General features: G+C 43.6%; 1 protein-coding gene across 1 annotated transcript in view; it reads right to left on the bottom strand.

Annotated features, from left to right (window-relative positions):
* Positions 1-11,852, bottom strand: part of epha4b (eph receptor A4b) — a 170,473-nt gene extending 158,621 nt beyond the window's left edge. Inside the window, exon 1 of the mRNA XM_079818802.1 lies at positions 11,607-11,852. Within this exon, the coding sequence (XP_079674928.1) occupies positions 11,607-11,700 (94 nt within the window). The 5' untranslated portion in view covers positions 11,701-11,852. The remainder of the gene's footprint in view (positions 1-11,606) is intronic.
* Positions 11,853-21,039: the final 9,187 nt, after the last annotated feature.

Raw genomic sequence — 21,039 nt, 5'->3', positions numbered from 1 at the left:
CAAGATTTTTGAATGACAGCATCCTCAAGTCCCTCGGCACCAAATTGGCCACAGGAGGGAAAGAGTGAGAGAAAGCTGGAAAAGAAAAGAGTGTGAGTGACTGAGAGAGAAAGAGAGAGACTTTCAGTCAGTCCAGGCTAAAGCTCATTGGCATACAAATCCTTCCCACAAACACATCTCCATTCTGCCTCTTTTTTCCCCCATCAGCTGCCAGGTCATCCTGCTATTGTGCTGCCAACATCAGCCCCGGCCTGGAGAGTGCATGGAGAATGAAGCCCTCAGACAATGACCACTCTTTTCCTCTCCTTTTCATCTCTTTCATTCTCATTTTCCTCTGCCATTTCCCACTGGCCATCAGACTCTACACGGACTGAACAAAAAGACCACAAAAATTCCCATAATGACCTGGCTGCTAGATGGAAAAGGTTTGATTCCATTCACAAATCCGAGTATCCCTGATTTGTGATGAATGCATGAGGTAAATATTTCAGATAAATATTTAGCTTAAAGGGATAGGCTAGTTCACCCGTTACACATTACGCATTTACTCACCCTCAAGTTCTTCCAAACCTGTATTAATGTATTTTTTCTGCTGAACAAAAAGAGGACATTTTGAAGAGTATGGGTAACCAAACAATTGATGGACCACATTGACCTCCACAGTATGGGAAAAAAATACTATAAAAGTCAATGGGGTCCATCAACTTTTACCTGTTACTGACATTCTTCAAAATATCTTCCTTTGTGTTCAGTAGAAGAAAGAATTTCATACAGGTTTAGAACAACTTGAGGGTGAGTAAATGAAATGATCATTTTTGGGTAAACTATCCCTTTAACAGATGTAGCCCAAATTGTTAAAAAAAATTTATATATTTTTAGAACGTTCTAAGGTTACGTATGTAACCTCTGTTCCCTGAGAACAGGGAACGAACGCTGCGTCTAGCTGACGCTATGGGGAACGCCTCCAGCGTGACAGGTGTCTGAAGCTACTATCGAATCACGTCAATCCTATTGACCGACGACAACCCATGACGTCATCACTATGCGACCCGGAAGTATATAAGGGCGCTGTGCCAACACATACACATCTTCTCGTCTGAAGGGACTGTATGGCAGATTGGCCCTGAAGCATGGCAAAGCGACGCAGCGTTCGTTCCCTGTTCTCAGGGAACAGAGGTTACATACGTAACCTTAGAACGTTCCCTTTCGAAAGGGAACTCTCGCTGCGTCTAGCTGACGCTATGGGGAACGATATACCAACGCCGCCATGCTGAGGGGAGTGTCTGCCTAGTGGCAGTGACCACTGTCAACACAAGTAAATTCAACTGAAAAAAAACCTGAGCCACTCCCTCAGGTCACACTGGGCTGTCAGCGACAGCATTCCCTACGGTCATAGCCCAAGCTATACATCTAAACGGAACCTTAACGCAACTGCGTGAGGTTCTTATCCAGACTGCTCAAAGGCCCGAGACCACTACTTCAACAGAAGGGGTCACTTTAAGGGAATGTGGCTAGGGGACCCAAAGGAACCCTAGCCAGTCACTACTCGGGAAACAAGTTCTCCCGAATGCCACCAGGGAGGCCTGACCTGGTGCCCTAAGAGTTATGGACACTTCGGTTTAGCCAACCCTGTCTGTTCAGAGACAGAGCCTCTGGATGGTGCCCAGGAGGCATCCAAACTAAGGGACTGAAAACTGGCAGTCCTACTCAGCCCGGAACTCAGAGACGGGTTATCCAAGAGAGCAATACTCAGCATAGCGCTTTACAACCCTTGCTAGCGAGGGGAGTCTGCCTGCTCAATCAAGGATCTATCAGGTGCTTGTGTTTCAAAGCAATAAGGAGGCCGAAAAGGCCTACGGACTGATCTAACAGGGAGGCCTCACGAGAGGCCTACAACCGTCTGACCAGGCTCAGGCGGCTGTGTGCTCATAGACGACCCTCAGTGAGGGGAGCAGCTGAGCCTGCCTGGCGGGTAACCTCCAGCTGTAGGCCAACTATGACCAGTTCTAAGACAGAGAACTGGTAACCAAGAAGTGCCTACCTCGGGAACTTCGCCTTCAAGGAGGCCCGGTGGGCCTACTACCTGATAATAGGTTTATCCCCCAGGGAGGCCTATAAAGGCCTACTACCTAACAGCACGCCATGCTGGCAACCCGAGCATCCTGGCTCGGGAATCCACCCTCAGGGAGGCCTAGTGAGGCCTACTACCTAACAGCAATATATGCCAACTTACAGAGCGTTCAAGCTCACCTTCAGGGAGGCCTAGAGAGGCCTACCACCTGCCAGCGAAGCATGCTTACTGCTGAGGTTACATCTAGGGAGGTCCCGTGGGCCACCTGATAACAGTTGAAGCTGTCTGTCAAGGCTGGAAAACTGAACTTGTTTTCTCAAGGAGGCCAAATGAAGGCCTACTACCTGACAGTCAAGCTACGCAGGCTAGCCGAGCATCCTGACTCAGGAACTCGCCCTCAAGGGAGGCCTATTGAGGCCTACTACCTGATAGCCAGCCTTTAGGGAGGCCTGGAGAGGCCTACTACCTGTTTGAGGTTTCCTTCGTTCCTAACTGTTTCTCAAGTGAGTGGGCCCCAAGAACCCCTTAGGGAGGCCTAATGAGGCCTACTACCGGCCTCTGGGATAAACCCGGTACAGGCCTACTGTCAGATAGCAATTTATACTACTGATCCAGTGACCATGACCTGGGCACTCCCCTTCAGGGAGGCTTTTGTAAAGCCTTCCACCTGTTTAGCCTGCTAGGGCGTAGACTTGGACGCCGTGCGCTGGTGCTCGCCTTTGGAAAGACCTGGTTAAGGCCTTCCAACTACAACAGGCCTTCAGGGAGGCCTGATGAGGCCTGCAACCTGCTAGCCGGCAGGCCAGTTGTCCCGATGTGACCATCGGTACTTCCTCCAGTGAGGCCTGGGCGAGGCCTTCCAACTGATAATGTGCCTTGATCAAGAGGCCTATTGAGGCCTACTTGACAGCCGACCCTCAGGGGAGCGTAATGGCTCTTTACAACCTGATAGCCAGCTAGGCAGGCTCTACCTTGATGCCAAAACATTGGTACCTGCCTTCGGGGAGGCCTGATAAGGCCTACCACCTGAACAGCTTGCCAAGCTAGAATACTCCCGATGCCCACACATCGGTACTCGCCTCCCGGGAGGCCTGACTGAGGCCTTCCACCTAACAGCCGACCGTCAGGGAGGCTTAGTTTGTGGCCTATACCCTGATAGCCAACCGGGCTATTTTTTCACGATGCCCTGCATCGATACTTGCCCTCCCAGGAGGCCTGGTGAGGCCTACCTTGATAGCAAGTCATGCTAGCTGCCTGGGAAAACTCTTCCAGAAGCTCACCCTCAAAAAGAAGCCTGATGAGGCCTTCTATCTGATCACAAGCCTACTAGGGAGGCCTAGTGAGGCCTACCACCTGCTAGCACTAACTCAGCCGTGCTAGCCGTCAAGTGACTGAGACTCAGAGCACTCCTCCAGCGAGGCCTAGCTTCAAAGGCCTGCCAACTGATAACAAACATTTTGCACAATGTGAGAGTAAAAAAGACCCTAGGGGCTCGTCTCCAAGGAGGCCTGACGAGGCCTACCACTTGATAGCCGTCAGGCTAGCCATATCAAAATCACACATCGGCCCTTGTCCTCAAGGAGGCTTGAAGAGGCCTACTACCTGATAGCAAGCCATGCTAGCTCCCCGAGTATCCCACTCAGGAACTCGCCTCCAAGGAGGCCTGGTGAGGCCTACCACCTGGTAGCAAGTTTAACTGACTGCTATGAAACCCTTGACAGTTAGACCACTGGCTGACTAATAACTGCTTTGACCAAACGACTCTCAAGTGAGAGGAGGCTACCACAGGGATGGTACAAAAGGCTCAGAATCACGAAGTGAACGGCCAGAGGTGACAGTGCCTCAGCAATGCAGCTCCCTCATCAACATAGCCTAGGCCACATGCCCAACTGAAGCTCCAGCATCAGTCTCTAACGAACACTCTGAGAGAGACAACTACTCTAAACTGCGGTGGCTTACCGAAGGCATATAGTAAAAACCCTAAGCGGTAGAAAGAAACACTCCATTCTCCCAGAAGGGTGTGCTACCGCTTAGTATTCCGCAAACATTTCAAAGAGAAGAGCGGCGGCCTAAACACCACTCTCACCCTGAGAGGAGGCCCTAATTACATACATATGCTACCATGAGCGATGGCCTGCCTCGCGATATCTTGACCACCAAGGAAAAGCCAACACGCTCACCTCCACAGCCCATTTCCTGGTGCTGCAATAAGCCACCTACAGGGGGGAACTTCAGTTAACTCCTCCTTCCTAATGGTTGCGTAAACCCACACTCTATACAGGGAACAAAGATCTGTAAGAAATACATATTTTAGTGTTATCACACAAAATAGACCACTCTCACCTGCGGCGTGTAGAGCGAAGACTCACCACACGGTTCTCATATGACCGCGGTGTTCTACCGCCCTTGCATGCCTGAAAGGGGCGCTCTCACTGATCAAGCCAAGGCGGGCCGCCCCAGGCCTGATGTAAGAAGCGCCTGGAGAAACGCTCTATGAAGAAACACTATGAGGGATCCCTCCTCCTACGGGAGACCGGCCTCTTCTGCGACCTACTCCTATGAGAGGGCGCAAGAAAAAGCAATACTGGTACTCTGGCCCTGTCTCCAGCCCTCGGGCCAAGACGGGCCCTCCCGCCTGCCTGGGCGCGGATCCGGATCTCAGCGGTAAGCAGGTTCAATGCTGCCGAACGCGCCTTCGCCTCTCCAAACTTTTATTGAAAAGTTTGCAAGGCAAGACCGGTGAATCGTGGAGAAAGCTCTTTACTTTCTCCACGTTATCCGCCGAGTTCAACCACAGATGTCTCTCCTAGGCCACCATCGCCGCCCACGATCAGCCGATCGCGGCAGCTGCTTTGCTCGGTGGCGCGGAGAGTTAGACCTGTGGTGCAGCGCAGTTCGACTACCGCATCAGGGGTTAACCCCCTGATCGAGATCCCCCAGCAGATCTGCCTGGTACGCCTGAAACACCGCCATGGTGTGAAAAGCAGCACCAGCCTGACCTGCTGCCGTGTATGCCCTGCCATTAAAGCACAACGTGATTTGGAAAGGTGGATGGCAAAGTTTGAGCTCTCAGTGTTGATGCCCACAACACGCGAGAAAAGTTCGCAAACTTTCCTCGCCAGTCGGTAGCATCAACACATATCCATATTCCCATATCCCCTCGACATCAGCGAAGTTAAAACGCTGATGTCGATGAACATCGGGTTGAATATGGATTCTTCCATGCCCTCTCGATCTCTGTAAGAAGATCAGGAAGGAATGGAAGGCTCATCTGAGCTGATGGTTTATGGCCAAGGAGAAATTGATCGTGCAATCTATCACGAGCGATCTCTCCTCTTAAAGCGCCAACATGGCAGCCGCAGCCTGCCTGCAGCGTGTTCCATAACATTCACCAGCTCAGCATACACGGTCAGGGTGGCTGAGAGGAATCATACACTCTCACCAGCCATCCCTAAGAGCACTTGCTGATTAGTCTCGCTAGCCGCCAGATCGCTCGAGAGGAATATAACCTCTCGCGACGATCGGCGAGCTGCATCTGAGAACCCATGATGCATGCCAGCGCTCAGCCTCAGCGTGAGCGGAACAGCATCATCCAGCCCCAGATGCCAAACTCTCTTCCCTCAAGAAGAAAGCCAGACTAGAGTGGAGCGATCTCAGATTGAAAACCGCTCACACTTACACACAAATTCAACTTCAAATGAACTGACTGTGCATGCTCTTGATCCCAGGCAGTAAATACACACTTGTGTGTATTAAATAATGAATTTGTATTACCTTAACTCGTATAGCACTTCAAACAGACAGTCCCTGAAGACGAGAAAGATGTGTATGTGTTGGCACAGCGCCCTTATATACTTCCGGGTCGCATAGTGATGACGTCATGGGTTGTCGTCGGTCAATAGGATTGACGTGATTCGATAGTAGCTTCAGACACCTGTCACGCTGGAGGCGTTCCCCATAGCGTCAGCTAGACGCAGCGAGAGTTCCCTTTCGAAAGGGAACTGCCCAATTTAATTGAATTAAATATTAAAATAAATGACTTCACTTTAGAAACATTATTACCAAAATGACATTTTTCAGTTCTTGACCAATGACACAGTAGTTCTGTGACATTGTGGTTGTATAAGTGGGTCGTATGACATTAAAACCTAAATCTGAAAAGGAAAACGAGAATTAATTTTCACCATTATCTTCTCACAAACCTCATTCCATCCATTTTCAGAGCACTTACTTGTGACCACCAATAGTTTTGTGGTACATTATCGTATCACTTTAACTATTTTCCCTACAAAAAATGCTGCCCCATCTTTATAACATGACCAGGCTGTATTATTTTCCAGTTAAGAGGCGCATTACTTAAATTACACCTCTTTTATCACTGTGTGTTGACCGTCTAAAGTGCCGTCTCAAGAACCGCATAAGACTGGATCAGGTCACAAAGACAGCATGTGATATCAGAGTGACCCAGGAAGCAGGCCGTCCGGAGCAGGATGTTGGTTTTGGCTTGTGAAAAAAGATGCTCCTCGGGTGAGCGGGGAGAAGTCGGTGGCAAGGTCGCATTGCATCGAAATGTAAATGCAGCCGTCGTTTGACCCAGCACACAGACGAGCTGAGCAAACAGCCCACCATCAGCTCCGACAAACAGAAAACAGACTCGGAGCATACGGGACGGAGGCAGTGAGAGATTTCACCCGGTCAATAACACAGAGCAGAGCAAATTGAAAAACCCTGCTGTTTGTTTAGTTCTGCGGTAAGACGGCGATTTTCCCAGCACAATCGCCTCTCCAAACCGCACAAAAAAAGAGAGAGAGAATCCGAGGCCAAAGGCAGGCAGATGAATTCAATTAAAACAAATAAAAGGTCAAGACTGGGACCCAGCAAGACCGCAGGGAGAGCGGAGCGCACAGCGTGACGTTTAGAGTCGGGCTCCATTGTGTTGACTAGCCTGCTAATGAGCTTCCAGTGAGAGAACCGGTAGCTGAACATGAGTGTCAGAGGCGTTAATTTGTAGAAACCGAAAGGAAAGAGCAAGAGAGCTAAAAAGGGGGGACAGTTCAGCTCATTTGTTGGAGACACAAGTAGTTGTAGCTGACAGGCCAATGCTTTGTGCCCTCAGAACAGGGGGCATCCTAGTGAATATAGGTCACCAACCCAGCACGTCACAGGAAGGGTTACTTTACAAAAACAATAGACAGAACCCCAAACAACGACCCAAGCTCATCCAAAACAAATAACTGATCACGTAAAATGATCTCTTTATATTCTGCAGTCTGGCAATTCATGCTGTTTGCAGGCCGTTGTGCAAAATTCAAGGCTGATGATGTCCTAAAATCAATAACTATACGTCTACCCCTACCTTTTTTCACCGATTTTAATTTCACTGCTAATACTATTGGCAATCCATTATATGGCTTGAGCCATTGTGCGTCCAGAAAATCATTAGCCCTCAGCCTTTGGTCGTTTCTGGTGATAATAGTGTGTATGGTGGGAAATTAAGAGGCCTTCAAAGGTCTTTTTTTTATGATTGCACATTGGTGTGCGACCCACAGCGCAAAGCCATCAGTAATCCCAGTAATAGAGGTGAATCAGTTCTGTGGGGCGGCCGATCAATGCCTACGTCAGCTCAAGGTCATGAACAAAATAATGATGGTGATAAAAGCAATCCAATTACACTGATGTGATTAATCATAGAATAATATATATTATGATTCCCGTTCCAATTAGATAGTTAAACAAGCATAATCAATAAATAGATCTATAGTCTCCTATGAGAAAGGCTCTAATCTCAAATACATGTAGTCAAGAGTTTTCGAAAAAGATCTCAAGGAAATTAAAATGGAAAAATTTAGATCAATTCTGTCAGCGGTAATGATGACTCACCCTCATGTCGTTCCAAACATGACTTTCTTTGTTCTGGAGAACATAAAAGATGATATTTGAAGAATGTATGGACCCAAAAGAACATCTGAGCCCATAGAGGTTCTGTTCACTGTACGCTAACACACACACACACACACACACAAATAATGTCCTGTTTGGAACCAGATGAGACCAGAATCAATCTAAATTCACATATTTCAATACAAACTAATTTCTATTAATTTTTTTTTCCAAAACAAGATTATCTGAGATGTGCTATTCACATTAATATTATTGTTCTATAGACTCTAAAATGCTGGGTAGTTGTAACAGTGTTACACTGTTACAGTGTTTGTTTGTTTTTTATTTCTCCAGAGAAATTTGAGAAAAAGTCTGAGATTAAAAAAATACTGAGAACTCCATTATGTCCACTAAAGTTCAGCAAAGAGAAATAAGATGGATGTCTATCTATATATCCAACAGCTCCAAGATTAGATAGATAGATAGATAGATAGATAGATAGATAGATAGATAGATAGATAGATAGATAGATAGATAGATAGATAGATAGATAGATAGATAGATAGATAGATAGATAGATAGATAGATAAATAGATAGATAGATAGATAGATAGATAGATAGATAGATAGATAGATAGATAGATAGATAGATAGATAGATAGATAGATAGATAGATAGATAGATAGATAGATAGATAGATAGATAGATAGATAGATAGATATTAAATTCATAACATTTCAGAATATCTTGACTTGCAGTAAGCAAATCAAATATATCATACAAATATTTTGTGTCTCTCTCTTGCTTGTTTTAGCTGAGGCATTTGGCCATGGGGGCACTCTAATCCAGACTGTTTAAACCTGGAGAAAAGGCAGAGAACAGAGGCTCCTTCACAAACAGACTCTGTTCCCCTGGGGGGAAGCTGAACCACTAATCCTGCTGCCCAGTAAATGAAAGCATGCAACAGGGACAGGTCACCCAAACTCACTAGAAGGGAGGAAAGAGAGAGGAATATCAGAGCCCATGGCAGATGTAGAATACTAATCCAGAGCAAAAGAAGAAGAAGAAAAAAACATAAAATCGATGACCATTCCAGGGGTTCAGCAAAAAAGATTAAATGTTCTTTTTAAGCCATTAAACCGAATTAAGCTCGCCAACCCGGATCAGACTCAATTTAATCTTTTCTCAAGCAGGTGGTATGAACCCTCTGCTGTTAGAGCTCTTCTTTATTTTATTGCAAATTTAGGTTTGAACAATTTGAATCTGTGTCCAGTTGTGTGCTTGTTAAAACTGCAAAACACACCTGTGATGTCTCAGCATAATAGCGTTAAGATCTGAAAACCCTGTCCAATAGAGTGAAATCAAAACAGATTTTTCCGTTCATGCCCCATTTTTGTTTATTTCCTAAAATTGTCCTAAGAACCACCACAAAACAAAAGCTTCACAAAAGAATTCTAGTGCTACAAGACACCCTCTGCTGTTCACATTAGCTACTGCACTGTCCCCTGACCTCACACATTCCTCCTCAGATGACTTCCACATTTTGGTCCATATGTGGCAAATGACTCCCGTGTCATTGTGTTCACATTGCTCCAGTGTAACATGGCACCCGCTCTCCCACTGCGGCTTAAAATAACAAACGTTGGTCAGTCTTACGGCTCGGCGAGCAAGCACAGCGGGCGTCCTCCAGATGAGAAGACGTTATTTACAGTCACATAGAGCACGGTGGAGCATAACAGAGACAAAGCAGAAGAGACCGTGCTTTGCTGCTGGAAGCCACTCGATGAGCGGTTACGCACTCCGCTCACACACACAAAAACACACATACCACTGCGAAAACATGACATGGGGCAGTCGACTAAAGTCAGCCAATTAGGCCGATAACAGAGGGGAAGGTTCAGGAGAAAGCAGAAAGCATTATAAAGAAAGAAAGAGGCTAGAAGAACAAGCCCTGCTGGGAGAGAAAGAGAGAGAGAGAATGAAAGCAGTTCACAGTCACCGGACTGCCACAGAGACACCAACCACTAGAAAAGCACTATTTAGTCCTTCTATTGGGCACAAAATGATTTGTCTCCTATTTCCACTGTTAAAAACTGTTCCACTGTTTCGTCATCCACTCAAATGTATTTTCCTCTAACAAAAGGCATTTTCCTCAGGTTTTGAGGGTTGGCATGGGTGCAATCTAAATGCTTCCACGATTCAAAAAGCAGATTTAATTTTTTATCTCAATTGACTGAATTCACTGAAAGGACCAAAACAAAAGTTATTGCACTCTTCTACTCGGGATAGGAAATTACCGCAAAAGCTCTCCATCTCGATGGAATCATTATCTTCATTGTCTATCTAGGATGCATTTTCCTGAACTCAAATTCCAACATTTGACATTTAAAGGCTAAGCTGTGCCAAAAAAGAAGCTAGGTCTGATTGGCATACACACACACACACACACACACACACACATTTGACAAATAACCATATTGAAATATTTGCTGCAACTCACAGCTCTGGCACACATAGATAAAAAAATTATAATATAACCTAATATAAGCATAAATTACAATTCTACATTTATTTTCAAATAAAGTGCTAAATTGGCCAGTTCTGTGTGTTTTCATTCTTGTGGCAGGAAACTGGTACTCGTAGGCTATTTTAGGATTTTTTTATTTATTTAACAGATTGTGGAACAGATTTTTCTTGTGTGCATTGAAACTGCTATACAGAAAAGATGCACACACCATTAACAAATCACCTTATGGTCACTGATAAATGAGCAGGCTTATAGAGACTTTCAGTCCTCTCTATCCTGCTTGCCATACGGCACATTGCTCACAACACATGCATCAATTCTGGAGTCGACTCACGTCAAGTTCTTAATTTTCTTTTATTCATTTTTATACAATCCATAGCAAGTTGATATGTTTTCAAATAACTTGTATACTTTAATATAACATTAAATAACTTTCTAATACCATAACTATTATATAAATATATATATATATATATATATATATATATATATATATATATATATATATATATATATATATATATATATATATATATATATATATATGTTGCACTTTTTTCAGTGACTTTCCAATATAAGAGGAACCATAGTTTACTGATTATTTTTTAAATATTTAAAATTCAAACCATTGTTTTTTTAAATATTTAAAATTCAAACCATTGTTTTTTTAAATATTGCTGCACTTTTTTCAGTGACTTTCCAATATATGAGGAACCATAGTTTACTGCTTATTTTTGAATATTTAAAAATGATTTTCATATTCTCCATACAACAAACTATAGCAAAGATGTGCATTGATAATAATTCTTAAAAGTCACACTAGTGATCATGTGCCATCATTTTCATTAATCACTGGCACATGCATGTAAAATATAATAAACGTCCAGCTGCAATCCACCGGGAACACTTCAGGAGCGAGTTCTACTTGACAGGCATGTTGTACACTAATATTTCACTAAAGCCTAGGTAAAAACGCATGCACTTGCTATTTTATTCTCTGCTTCCCACCTTATGCAAGATTTATATGAACCACATCATCCAGAGCGCACTTCAGTAAACTGTGTCTCCCGCAAACCTCAGCCATTAATTAACCCTATCCTTTACTTGTTAAACACAAAGTCCTCTTACCTTCATTCTCTGGGTAATTCCGTAAGGCTTGACTCGGCGTGAGGGAGGGAAAGAGAAAGAAAAGAAGGGACGGATAAATCCAAAGGGTTGCCATTTTCAGGCTGCGCTGAGCGCGCGCTGCATCCCTCTCGCTGTAGAAAGTTACTGAGGCTCGCGATCAGAGCTCAAGTGAGGAGAGGAGAGCGGAGGAGAAGAGAGGAGAGGGAGGGTCCGGGACTAGCCTCGGCGTGTCAATCATCCTGGGCTGCCAGGGAAACGGAGGACAGCGGGAGGCGCGCGGGTGCTTTTAAAGGCGCGAGCTCGATAAAGATCTCAACCGCCACACAGAAACTGAAGGAAGCGCAGACGATGACAGCTGCCAAAGTTCATTTTAGAGTGTCTTTAAACTTCTTATTAAGGTACATACACTTTGTTTGATAGTTTAAGTTTTTTTTAAGTAAGCTATAGTAGGCGGGAAAGAGAAAACGTCTCGTATTTGGACAAAATGAAGCAAACATGCAATAATTTAAAGTCCCATGAAATCAAAATTTTTTTTTTTTGGCTTTTAGTGTGAATATGTTAGCCTTACGGTTATATATAAGCTAGTGTGCTCCAAAACAATGATACAATTAGCATTTAGAAGATATATCCTAGCATTTCAAACTTACAGTCTTTCACTTCCGCAAATATGGATCAATGATTTTGATGACATCACATTGCACTTCAGCTTCTCCAATCAAATGCTCTCTAGAATCTGAATGGTCCCACCCACTGCATTACAAGTAGATGCTGAAGCTGCGGCTGAATTCGGTCACTTGTTCACAATATTACAATTTTATATATGGTGAAAACCACATAGCGAACTTGATAGGAAACGATTCCATTGGTAATCGATTCCAGAGGCACAGAGTGGATCATACGCACAAGCCGGCGCACAATATAAAACGTACCGGACCCATTTGAATTCTACAATGCTATATTATAGCGAGATGATTAGGAGGAGAAATGTTTAAATAGACACGGCATTAGAAACAGCACTGCATGAGTGGAAGAGATGCATGCACCAACATACAGTTAATGTGACCTTGGACCACAAAACCAGTCATAAGGGTCAATTTTTTTAAATCGAGATTCTGAGATCTGAAAGCTGAATAACTAAGCTCTGTTTCATCATGGCAACACTATCAATGACATGACAAGGCTCTCGGACTCCTTTGTTTGTTAGGATAGGACAATATTTGGCCGAGATACAGCTCTTTGAAAATCTGGAATCTGAGGGTGCAAAAAAATCTAAATATTGAGAAAATCGCCTTTAAAGACCTGGGGCCTCATTTATAAAACTTTGCGTAGGATTTGCGTCAGAAGTGGCGTACGGATGAAACATAGGACGTGCGTACGCACAGAAATTTTTGGATTTATAAAACTGTGCGCACGCACATCCTACGCAGTTCCCTTTCGAGGGAACTCGCACTGCGTCGGAACGACGATTTGGGGACACTCCCTAAGCAACAGTGTATCTGAAGTCTGAATGAAACTATCCCAATCCTGATTGTCTCCTGATTGTCTCCCGTGCCAGTTGAGACCATACTGGCGATGGTCTCAGAAATAAGTCTAGGCCACAGCATCACTGTAAAGCACTTTCAGAAGTTGCTGGGGCACATGGCGCATACCTTTTGGCCTGCTGCACATGCGACCCCTACAGTGGTGGCTGAAAACCAAGGGGTTTTCCCCCAGAGGGAATCCGTTCCGTATTAGATTAGATTAGATTCAACTTTATTGTCATTACACAAGTACAAGTACAAGGCAACGAAATGCAGTTTAGGTCTAACCAGAAGTGCAATAGCAGCAAGTGCAGGATATACAATGGATGCGTAAGTGCAGGACATGGATATGTACTGAATATGTATAAATATGTATAAATAGAGAGACGTTATTACTATAAACAGAACTGAATTTACAGGTGAATATGTACAGTGAATAAATATACAGATGGCTATTACTATAAACAGAATTTACAGGTGAATATGTACTATGAATACAATATACAGATGGCTATTACTATAACAGAATTTTACAGATAGAGGTATACAATAATATGTTAGGCTAATATGAGGAATAGCAGTGGATTAGGGTAGTGCAATAAATTATGGACAGAGCTATCCGGAAAAAAAAGTGTAAAGTGCAGTGGAAAGTGGTTGCATATTACAGTTAGAAGTACAGTGCAAAAATGCAAATGTAAACATTGGTACTATAAATACAGTCGGCAGTGCAAATGAGCATAATCCAGTTAAGATATGGCAGTGTAAGATGCATATGTAAACAGTTGTTACTGTGATAAACAGTCGGTAGTGCAAATAACAAAGTGAAGGAAGATGTGAGGTAGGAGAGTTATCAGTTTATGAGGGAAGTGGATCAACGGGGGTTTGAGTTCAATAAAGAGACAGCTCTGGGGAAAAAACTGTTCTTTAGTCTGCTGGTCCTGGTCCAGTGGATCCTGAAACGCCTGCCGGAGGGCAGGAGAGAAAACAGTCTGTGGGCTGGGTGAGAGGAGTCCTTGAGGATGCTGCGAGCTCGATGCAGACAGCGTTTCCTCTGGATGTGCTCGATGGCAGGTAGTGGAGTCCCTGTGATGCGCTGGGCAGTTTTCACCACCCGCTGCAGTGATCAGGGTATGATCAGGGTAACGCGTAAATGCCTACGTTCCCTAGTCATATGGAAGAAACCTTGGTTTCTGTCCCATGGGCCAGTGTTGGGAGCGTCCTGTTGCCGGAAATCCGTTTCAACAGACGCCTCCCTCACTGGTTGGGACGCGGTCATGGACGGCCGCTTTGCGAGGGGCCCGTGGGAGGGCCGTCATTCCTCCTGGCACATAAACTGCCTGGAGATGATGGCGGTCTACAAGGCTCTCAGGAGCTTTTTCCCGGACCTCCGCGGTCACCATGTCCTGGTACGAACAGACAACACAGCTGTCGTATCGTACCTCAATCGGCAGGGGTGTCTGAAGTCGCGCCCTCTATACAGACTGGCGCATCAGATCCTCCTGTGGTCCCAAGGGAAATTGTTGTCCGCTGGGGCTAGATGCCATGGTTCAGACGTGGCCGAGGCTGCGTCTGTACGCATTTCCCCCGATCGCTCTGCTCCCGGGAGTCCTGGAGAGGGTTCGTCGACAAGGCGCCAGCCTGCTTCTGGTGGCACCGCGTTGGCCGAATCGAGTTTGGTTCTCAGACATCATAGTTCTGCTGGCGGGTCTTCCATGGCAGATCCCTCTGAGGAGTTTCCACTTGGTGCAGGGAGCGTGAGGTGGACCCAGTTAACTGCCCAGTGGCTTCAGTGCTGGAGTTCCTCCAAAATCGGATCTGGCAGTGGTACTTGAAGGATTGGCTGAGGCCCCCTTCGAGCCACTAGAGTCGGCTGACCCAAAGAGCCTGACCCTTAAGTTTGCCTTTCTCTTAGCTATCACTTCTCTGAGGAGAGTGGGGGACCTTCAGGCCTTGGCGCTTACGGCGACTTGCCTGGAGTTTGCCCCTGGCGGAGTAAAGGCCATCTTACATCCTAGGGCGGGCTACGTGCCCAAGGTACCATCTAGTGTGGTCAGGCCTTTGGTTCTTCAGGCATTCCATCCTCCGCCTCACGCGACAGCGGAAGAAGGGAGACTTCACCTGCTCTGCCCGGTCAGAGCCCTTAAAATATATCTGGAGAAGTCTGCACAGTGGAGGAAATCTGAGTAGCTACTAGTGTGCTTCGGTTCACCCAAGAAGGGGCTGCCTGCATCTACACAGACAATCAGTAACTGGATTGTCCAGGCAATAGCCACGGCCTATCAGGTGCGCATCTGCCTTCACCGATGGCCGTGAGGGCACATTCCACCAGGGGCATGGCGTCCTAGGTGGCCCTCCTTTCCGGAGTCCATCTGCAGGACATCTGCGAGGCGGCTGGGTGGGCTACCCCACACACCTTTATAAGGTTTTATAGTTTGCACCTCCCTGCGACGCCTGGCGCTAGGGTGCTCCAGTCCTAGCTGTGCCCGGTCTCCGGCTTCACACTAGGGCAGGCGCTACCCTCGGTGTGGCCTAGTAGGTACTCGTTCCCCAAATCGTCGTTCCGACGCAGTGCGAGTTCCCTCGAAAGGGAACATGCTTCATCGCGATAATTGCCCTTACTATGCGCTGGCTCCCCTTATGTATCTTCCGGTTATGCCGTCATAGCTACGTCATGACGCAACACAAATCAGGATTGGGATAGTTTCATTCAGACTTCAGATACGCTGTTGCTTAGAGAGTGTCCCCAAATCGTCGTTCCGACGCAGTGCTCGTTCCCTATCTCAGGGAACAAGGGTTATATACATAACCCGAGCAGTTTTCCCTTAATAAATCACAATCAATTCTAAATGTAGCGCAGCTTTTGCGGCTTCATGTCACGCCCATAGTTGCCCAAAAATAGTCTGTGAAACGCCCACAAGTTAATATTCATCGATTGCGAAATCATGGCAAACACAGAGAGGAAATGAAAAAAACTTAACTTCACTCAATGTGAAGTAGAAGTTATCATTGGCGAGGTTGAAAAGAGGAGAACATTTTTGTTTTGGAGGGCAAAGTGTGGGCATTACTAATGCCAAAAAGGCACTTGAATGGCAAAAGGTTGCAGACGCCGTAAATGCTGTAGCCTCACAACCTCGTACCATGGCCGAAATAAAAAAGAAATGGTCGGACATCAAAGTCGAGGCAAAAAAGCGTCTAGCACTCCATCGCCAGAGTGTGTCCTCGTTTGCCAGCAAGTCTTCTTGCTGTCTGAAGATGCGTTCACTCCGAATCCTTCCATTTGCCACATCTTCTAAGAGCGCAAGATCAGCCATTGTGCGTCATTACGCATTGTGATGGGGCATTTTATTTCCATCCATTTAATTGCATCTGACAAGCTACAGATGTCGGTTATAATCTACGTGGAAATGGGAAATAGTTCAGTGCAAATGTAATGTCTTGCAGCTTTCTGAATGGTTGAGATATACGTCATACGTTATTTTATCAAAAATAAAACTAAAGGTATATGCATGAATACCATGATTCCGTAGCTGATGAAGAAATTTTACTATGAAAACAACTTTCCCCATTGGACAATTAATAGGCCTACATCTATCTATCTATCTATCTATCTATCTATCTATCTATCTATCTATCTATCTATCTATCTATCTATCTATCTATCTATCTATCTATCTATCTATCTATCTATCTATCTATCTATCTATCTATCTATCTATCTATCTATCTATCTATCTATCTATCTATCTATCTATCTATCTATCTATCTATCTATCTATTTGCCTACATCTATCTATCTATCTATCTATCTATCTATCTATCTATCTATCTATCTATCTATCTATCTATCTATCTATCTATATCTATCTATCTATCTATCTATCTATCTATCTATCTATCTATCTATCTATCTATCTATCTATCTATCTATCTATCTATCTATCTATCTATCTATCTATCTATCTATCTATCTATCTATCTATCTATCTATCTATCTATCTATCTATTTGCCTACATCTATCTATCTATCTATCTATCTATCTATCTATCTATCTATCTATCTATCTATCTATCTATCTATCTATCTATCTATCTATCTATCTATCTATCTATCTATCTATCTATCTATCTATCTATATCTATCTATCTATCTATCTATCTATCTATCTATCTATCTATCTATCTATCTATCTATCTATCTATCTATCTATCTATCTATCTATCTATCTATCTATCTATCTATCTATCTATCTATCTATCTATCTATTATATATCTATCTATATATCTCCCTAATTATCTATCTATCTGTCTATCTAATTGCATCTATATCTGTTCCGCCAGACGGACACATTGACGAGAATATCAGTTTTGTACATTAGCTATTTCGTTATGTTTACCATATTATTTATGAGGATTAATTGCATAACATGCCAATATTATTGCAGAACATAGGCTATTTCACTTTTCTTTTTGCAAATATGTGTTCATTTGCATTTCTGTTGTAATTTTCGTTTGATTTTGTTTGTTTTACACTGCAGATCGATCAAACGGGTGTTTGTGTAGACTGTTAATTGTAAGACTTGCTTTGTGAAGTCTTCATGTTATTTATGAGAGGCAGTAGCCTATAGCCATTTCTTTTACACAACGGTCTACAGTTTCACACACTTTCACGTGTTTCTTCCATCTGCCGAATGTGTCGCCATTTCTCATTTCACCCGTTTTTGTGCGTACGCCTGGGTCAGAGCTTGCGTGAAGGACCGTACATTTTCCCGTCAAGTTTGCTTTTTATAAATACCAATTATTGCGTAGAGAGCGGCGTACGCCTTCTTTTGTGCATATGCAACGTTTATAAATGAGGCCCCTGAAGGCATTTTTAGAGTTGTTTTTTTCTGAGTGACACACACAAAAGTAAAGGCTCATAACTCCAAAATTATAGCAAGGAGAGTCAAAAGGTAGGTATCGTTTGATAGAACACTTTTTTTAATATTTTGAACATATCAATTACATTACAATTCATAGTTTTCACGTGACGTCACACCATTATAGGAAGGCCCACCTGGAGGGCAAAACAAGGCTTTCCTCCATTGCACGGCAGTAAATTTTACCAGGTTTGTAGTAAGTTTTAATGTAGTGAGACAGTGATATTAAAAGACCAAATTCAATATACTAGTGCTGTCAACGTTAACGTGTTAAAGTATGCGATTAATTTAAATCCTTTACCTGTTATAATTTAACGCAATTAACGCAAATGAATTACAGAAGTAGGCCTTCGTGAAGCTGCGTCATTAACATAATTTTCTTCACGCAGTTAAGCCGCGTTTCCACCGCAGAAACTTTCCCCAGGAACTAGGAACTTTGGGGTGGTACTCGGTGTGTTTTGACTGCATTTCCCCCTCCAAACGTCCCTGCTCGTGAGCTAGTACTTTTTCAAAGTTCAGGAACTTTCGGGGGTGGGACTTGGGCGCTGAACATGCTGATTGGTTGACTCCACGCAGAATTTCATTTCTACCGGCATTTTTAAAAGTCTTTGGTGAGGTTCGTTCCGCGTTCAGTAAATATCACTCTTGCTCCTTCTGTCCGATGGCGCGCATTGTCTCAGTAATCGCACGGTCAATGTCCGTAAAAGCTGGTAGTCTTATTTTAAAATTAGCTTTACGAGCTTTCAGAATACGCTTTAGTATCAGTGCTCGTCTCTTTTCCGCCGTTTTGTTAATTACCTCTTTAGTAAACCAATACATAACTAGCAAAAGCAGCGCTTCCATCCTCCATACTTGTTATTGTTGCAGACAGTATTGCAACATATATCCTGGTACAAATTTAGGTGGAAACGGGGCTTTAGATGATCTTAGAAGTCGGGAGTTTATCACAATCACACTGAGCATCTACAAGCACCTGTAACCCTGGTAGGAGGAAATGTCCACTCTAACTCTTTAACCCGATTCTGCTTCAGGTTAAATCAGGCCATTTTAAACCGTTAAACTCTGGGAAGGTGTTTAGTGATCCAGTAATCGAAATCATTCAAACAGTCCAAAACAGCGCTAATGTAAAGAAGGCCAGGCGGATTACATCAGAGATATCAGAGAGAATAGAGACTGACATTGGGTTTTTAGTAAATTGTTTGTTCCAGTGTGATTTGCTTTAAAACACGAGCTCCTTTGTATTCTGTGATTGTTTCTGAAGAGCGCAATTTTGGTGACGTAAAGGAGTCGTACAGTAAGTGCGTGGGAGTCTGTTATATTGATGCACAAAGAACAAACCGTGTATGCGCACACTCTTGATCACTGATCGCACGCTGCGTTCATGTACAGACACATTTCAGTACATTTGCGTTTTTTCCACACACTTAGGAAGGATAATGTTTGATTTGTCTTGTGTATGTTGTTGTGTTTAGTAATCTTAGGTTTATGCAGATAAAGTGGTTGATTTAGGAGTTTTTGGCATCTCCGTGTGGTCCTGTTTGGTATCGCAGCTTGACTCGTCTAAAATTAAAACAATCTCGTTGTAGTTGCTCTGTACACACACAATAGGCGTCGTGTCATAGCTGGGGGCGTGGCATGGGGGCGGAGTCGACGTGGGGGAAAACAGTCCATTCCCCCACAATGTAAATGCATGGGGTTAACCCAGTTTAGCCTGTGTAGAATCACTTTTGCCGCTCGACAGAGCATGATCTATAGAAAAACTGAGCAATATTGGGTCAGATTGTCCGTACAGTATCTGTGACTGATAAACGACCCAACGGAATCAATGGCCAGAGTGTCATTTTCTCATCAAAATACATGCTGCTCCGCTGACCCCCATATAGGTATGACATACTTCATAAATCACCCATCCTTTCGATGAAGACATTAATTCAGAGTTCCTGAATGTAATGGATTAAAAGTATGTAATACATACATTTAACGTTTAAAAATTATCATAAAATGTGTCTTGTGCTATGAAATTGATATTTGTAGTAGACATGTCACTGTCACAGTATTATTAGAATTACTGATAATAGCAAAGTTTGTTTATTAACTTTTTTATAGCAACCGTCTTCATCAAAAGACTGGGTGATTTATGAAGTAGCTATTATATTGTGTAATATTTGTGGCTGCATTTTGACGAGAAAATGTGTCCTACATATATTGTGACTATCAGCTTGAAGCACAAGCAGCCCAGCCCTTCCCATCATGAAATAAAGAAGACTTTTGAATGTTATGTACATTAATAACCTCACACATTATGTGGCTATGTGATCGCTCATCGTGAAAAACTGCTTTAATGAGTCCCGTGACAAGTATGACTTTATTGGCGTTTTGTTCAACAAACTTTTGCCATTGCAATTAATGAAATCTCTTTTTTAATCTTTACAATATTACCAGCATCATGTAGAGTGTTTAATTGTAATGGACGTATTGCAGGCTTTCGGAATTGACGAACGGCTCCGTCTATTTATTTAGCAAAATAAAACTTCAGATCAGGGTTTTTTTTAACTTACTAGAGGTGCAGAACGCCACATGGCAACTTTTTTGGGACTGCACCAAGCAAATATAAATCGTAATCATTACAAAGAGTAAAGATAAAGCGTCTAACAAGGTCTGCCTGCATTCATTCTAATGGCGTGTTTTCCCCCACGGCATATGGTGGATATGACGTTTTTGTGGGCGTTCCCAGTAATGCCGACCAAGTCTATACACTGTGAGTTTTTTTCATGGGTGCTTAGGTGTGTATACATTTATTATATAATAGAATTATATGGACTCCTTATATTTGGTTATTTGGTGTCCTTTTAGAGTCTCCAATGATCCTTGAAGCTTGCAGAAAATACAGTTTTATTGAGAATCACCCTTCAATCTGATTGTTTACTTCGGATATACCAAATTATGACAAAATGAATGTGTTTAATGAGATAAATGTCATATGCTTAATTTCACGA

Source organism: Gobio gobio (assembly GCF_949357685.1).
Source record: "Gobio gobio genome assembly, chromosome: 6".
NCBI classification, from domain to species: domain Eukaryota; kingdom Metazoa; phylum Chordata; class Actinopteri; order Cypriniformes; family Gobionidae; genus Gobio; species Gobio gobio.
Note: the sequence above shows the minus strand (reverse complement) of the source record. Positions and strands in the feature narration are given on the sequence as shown.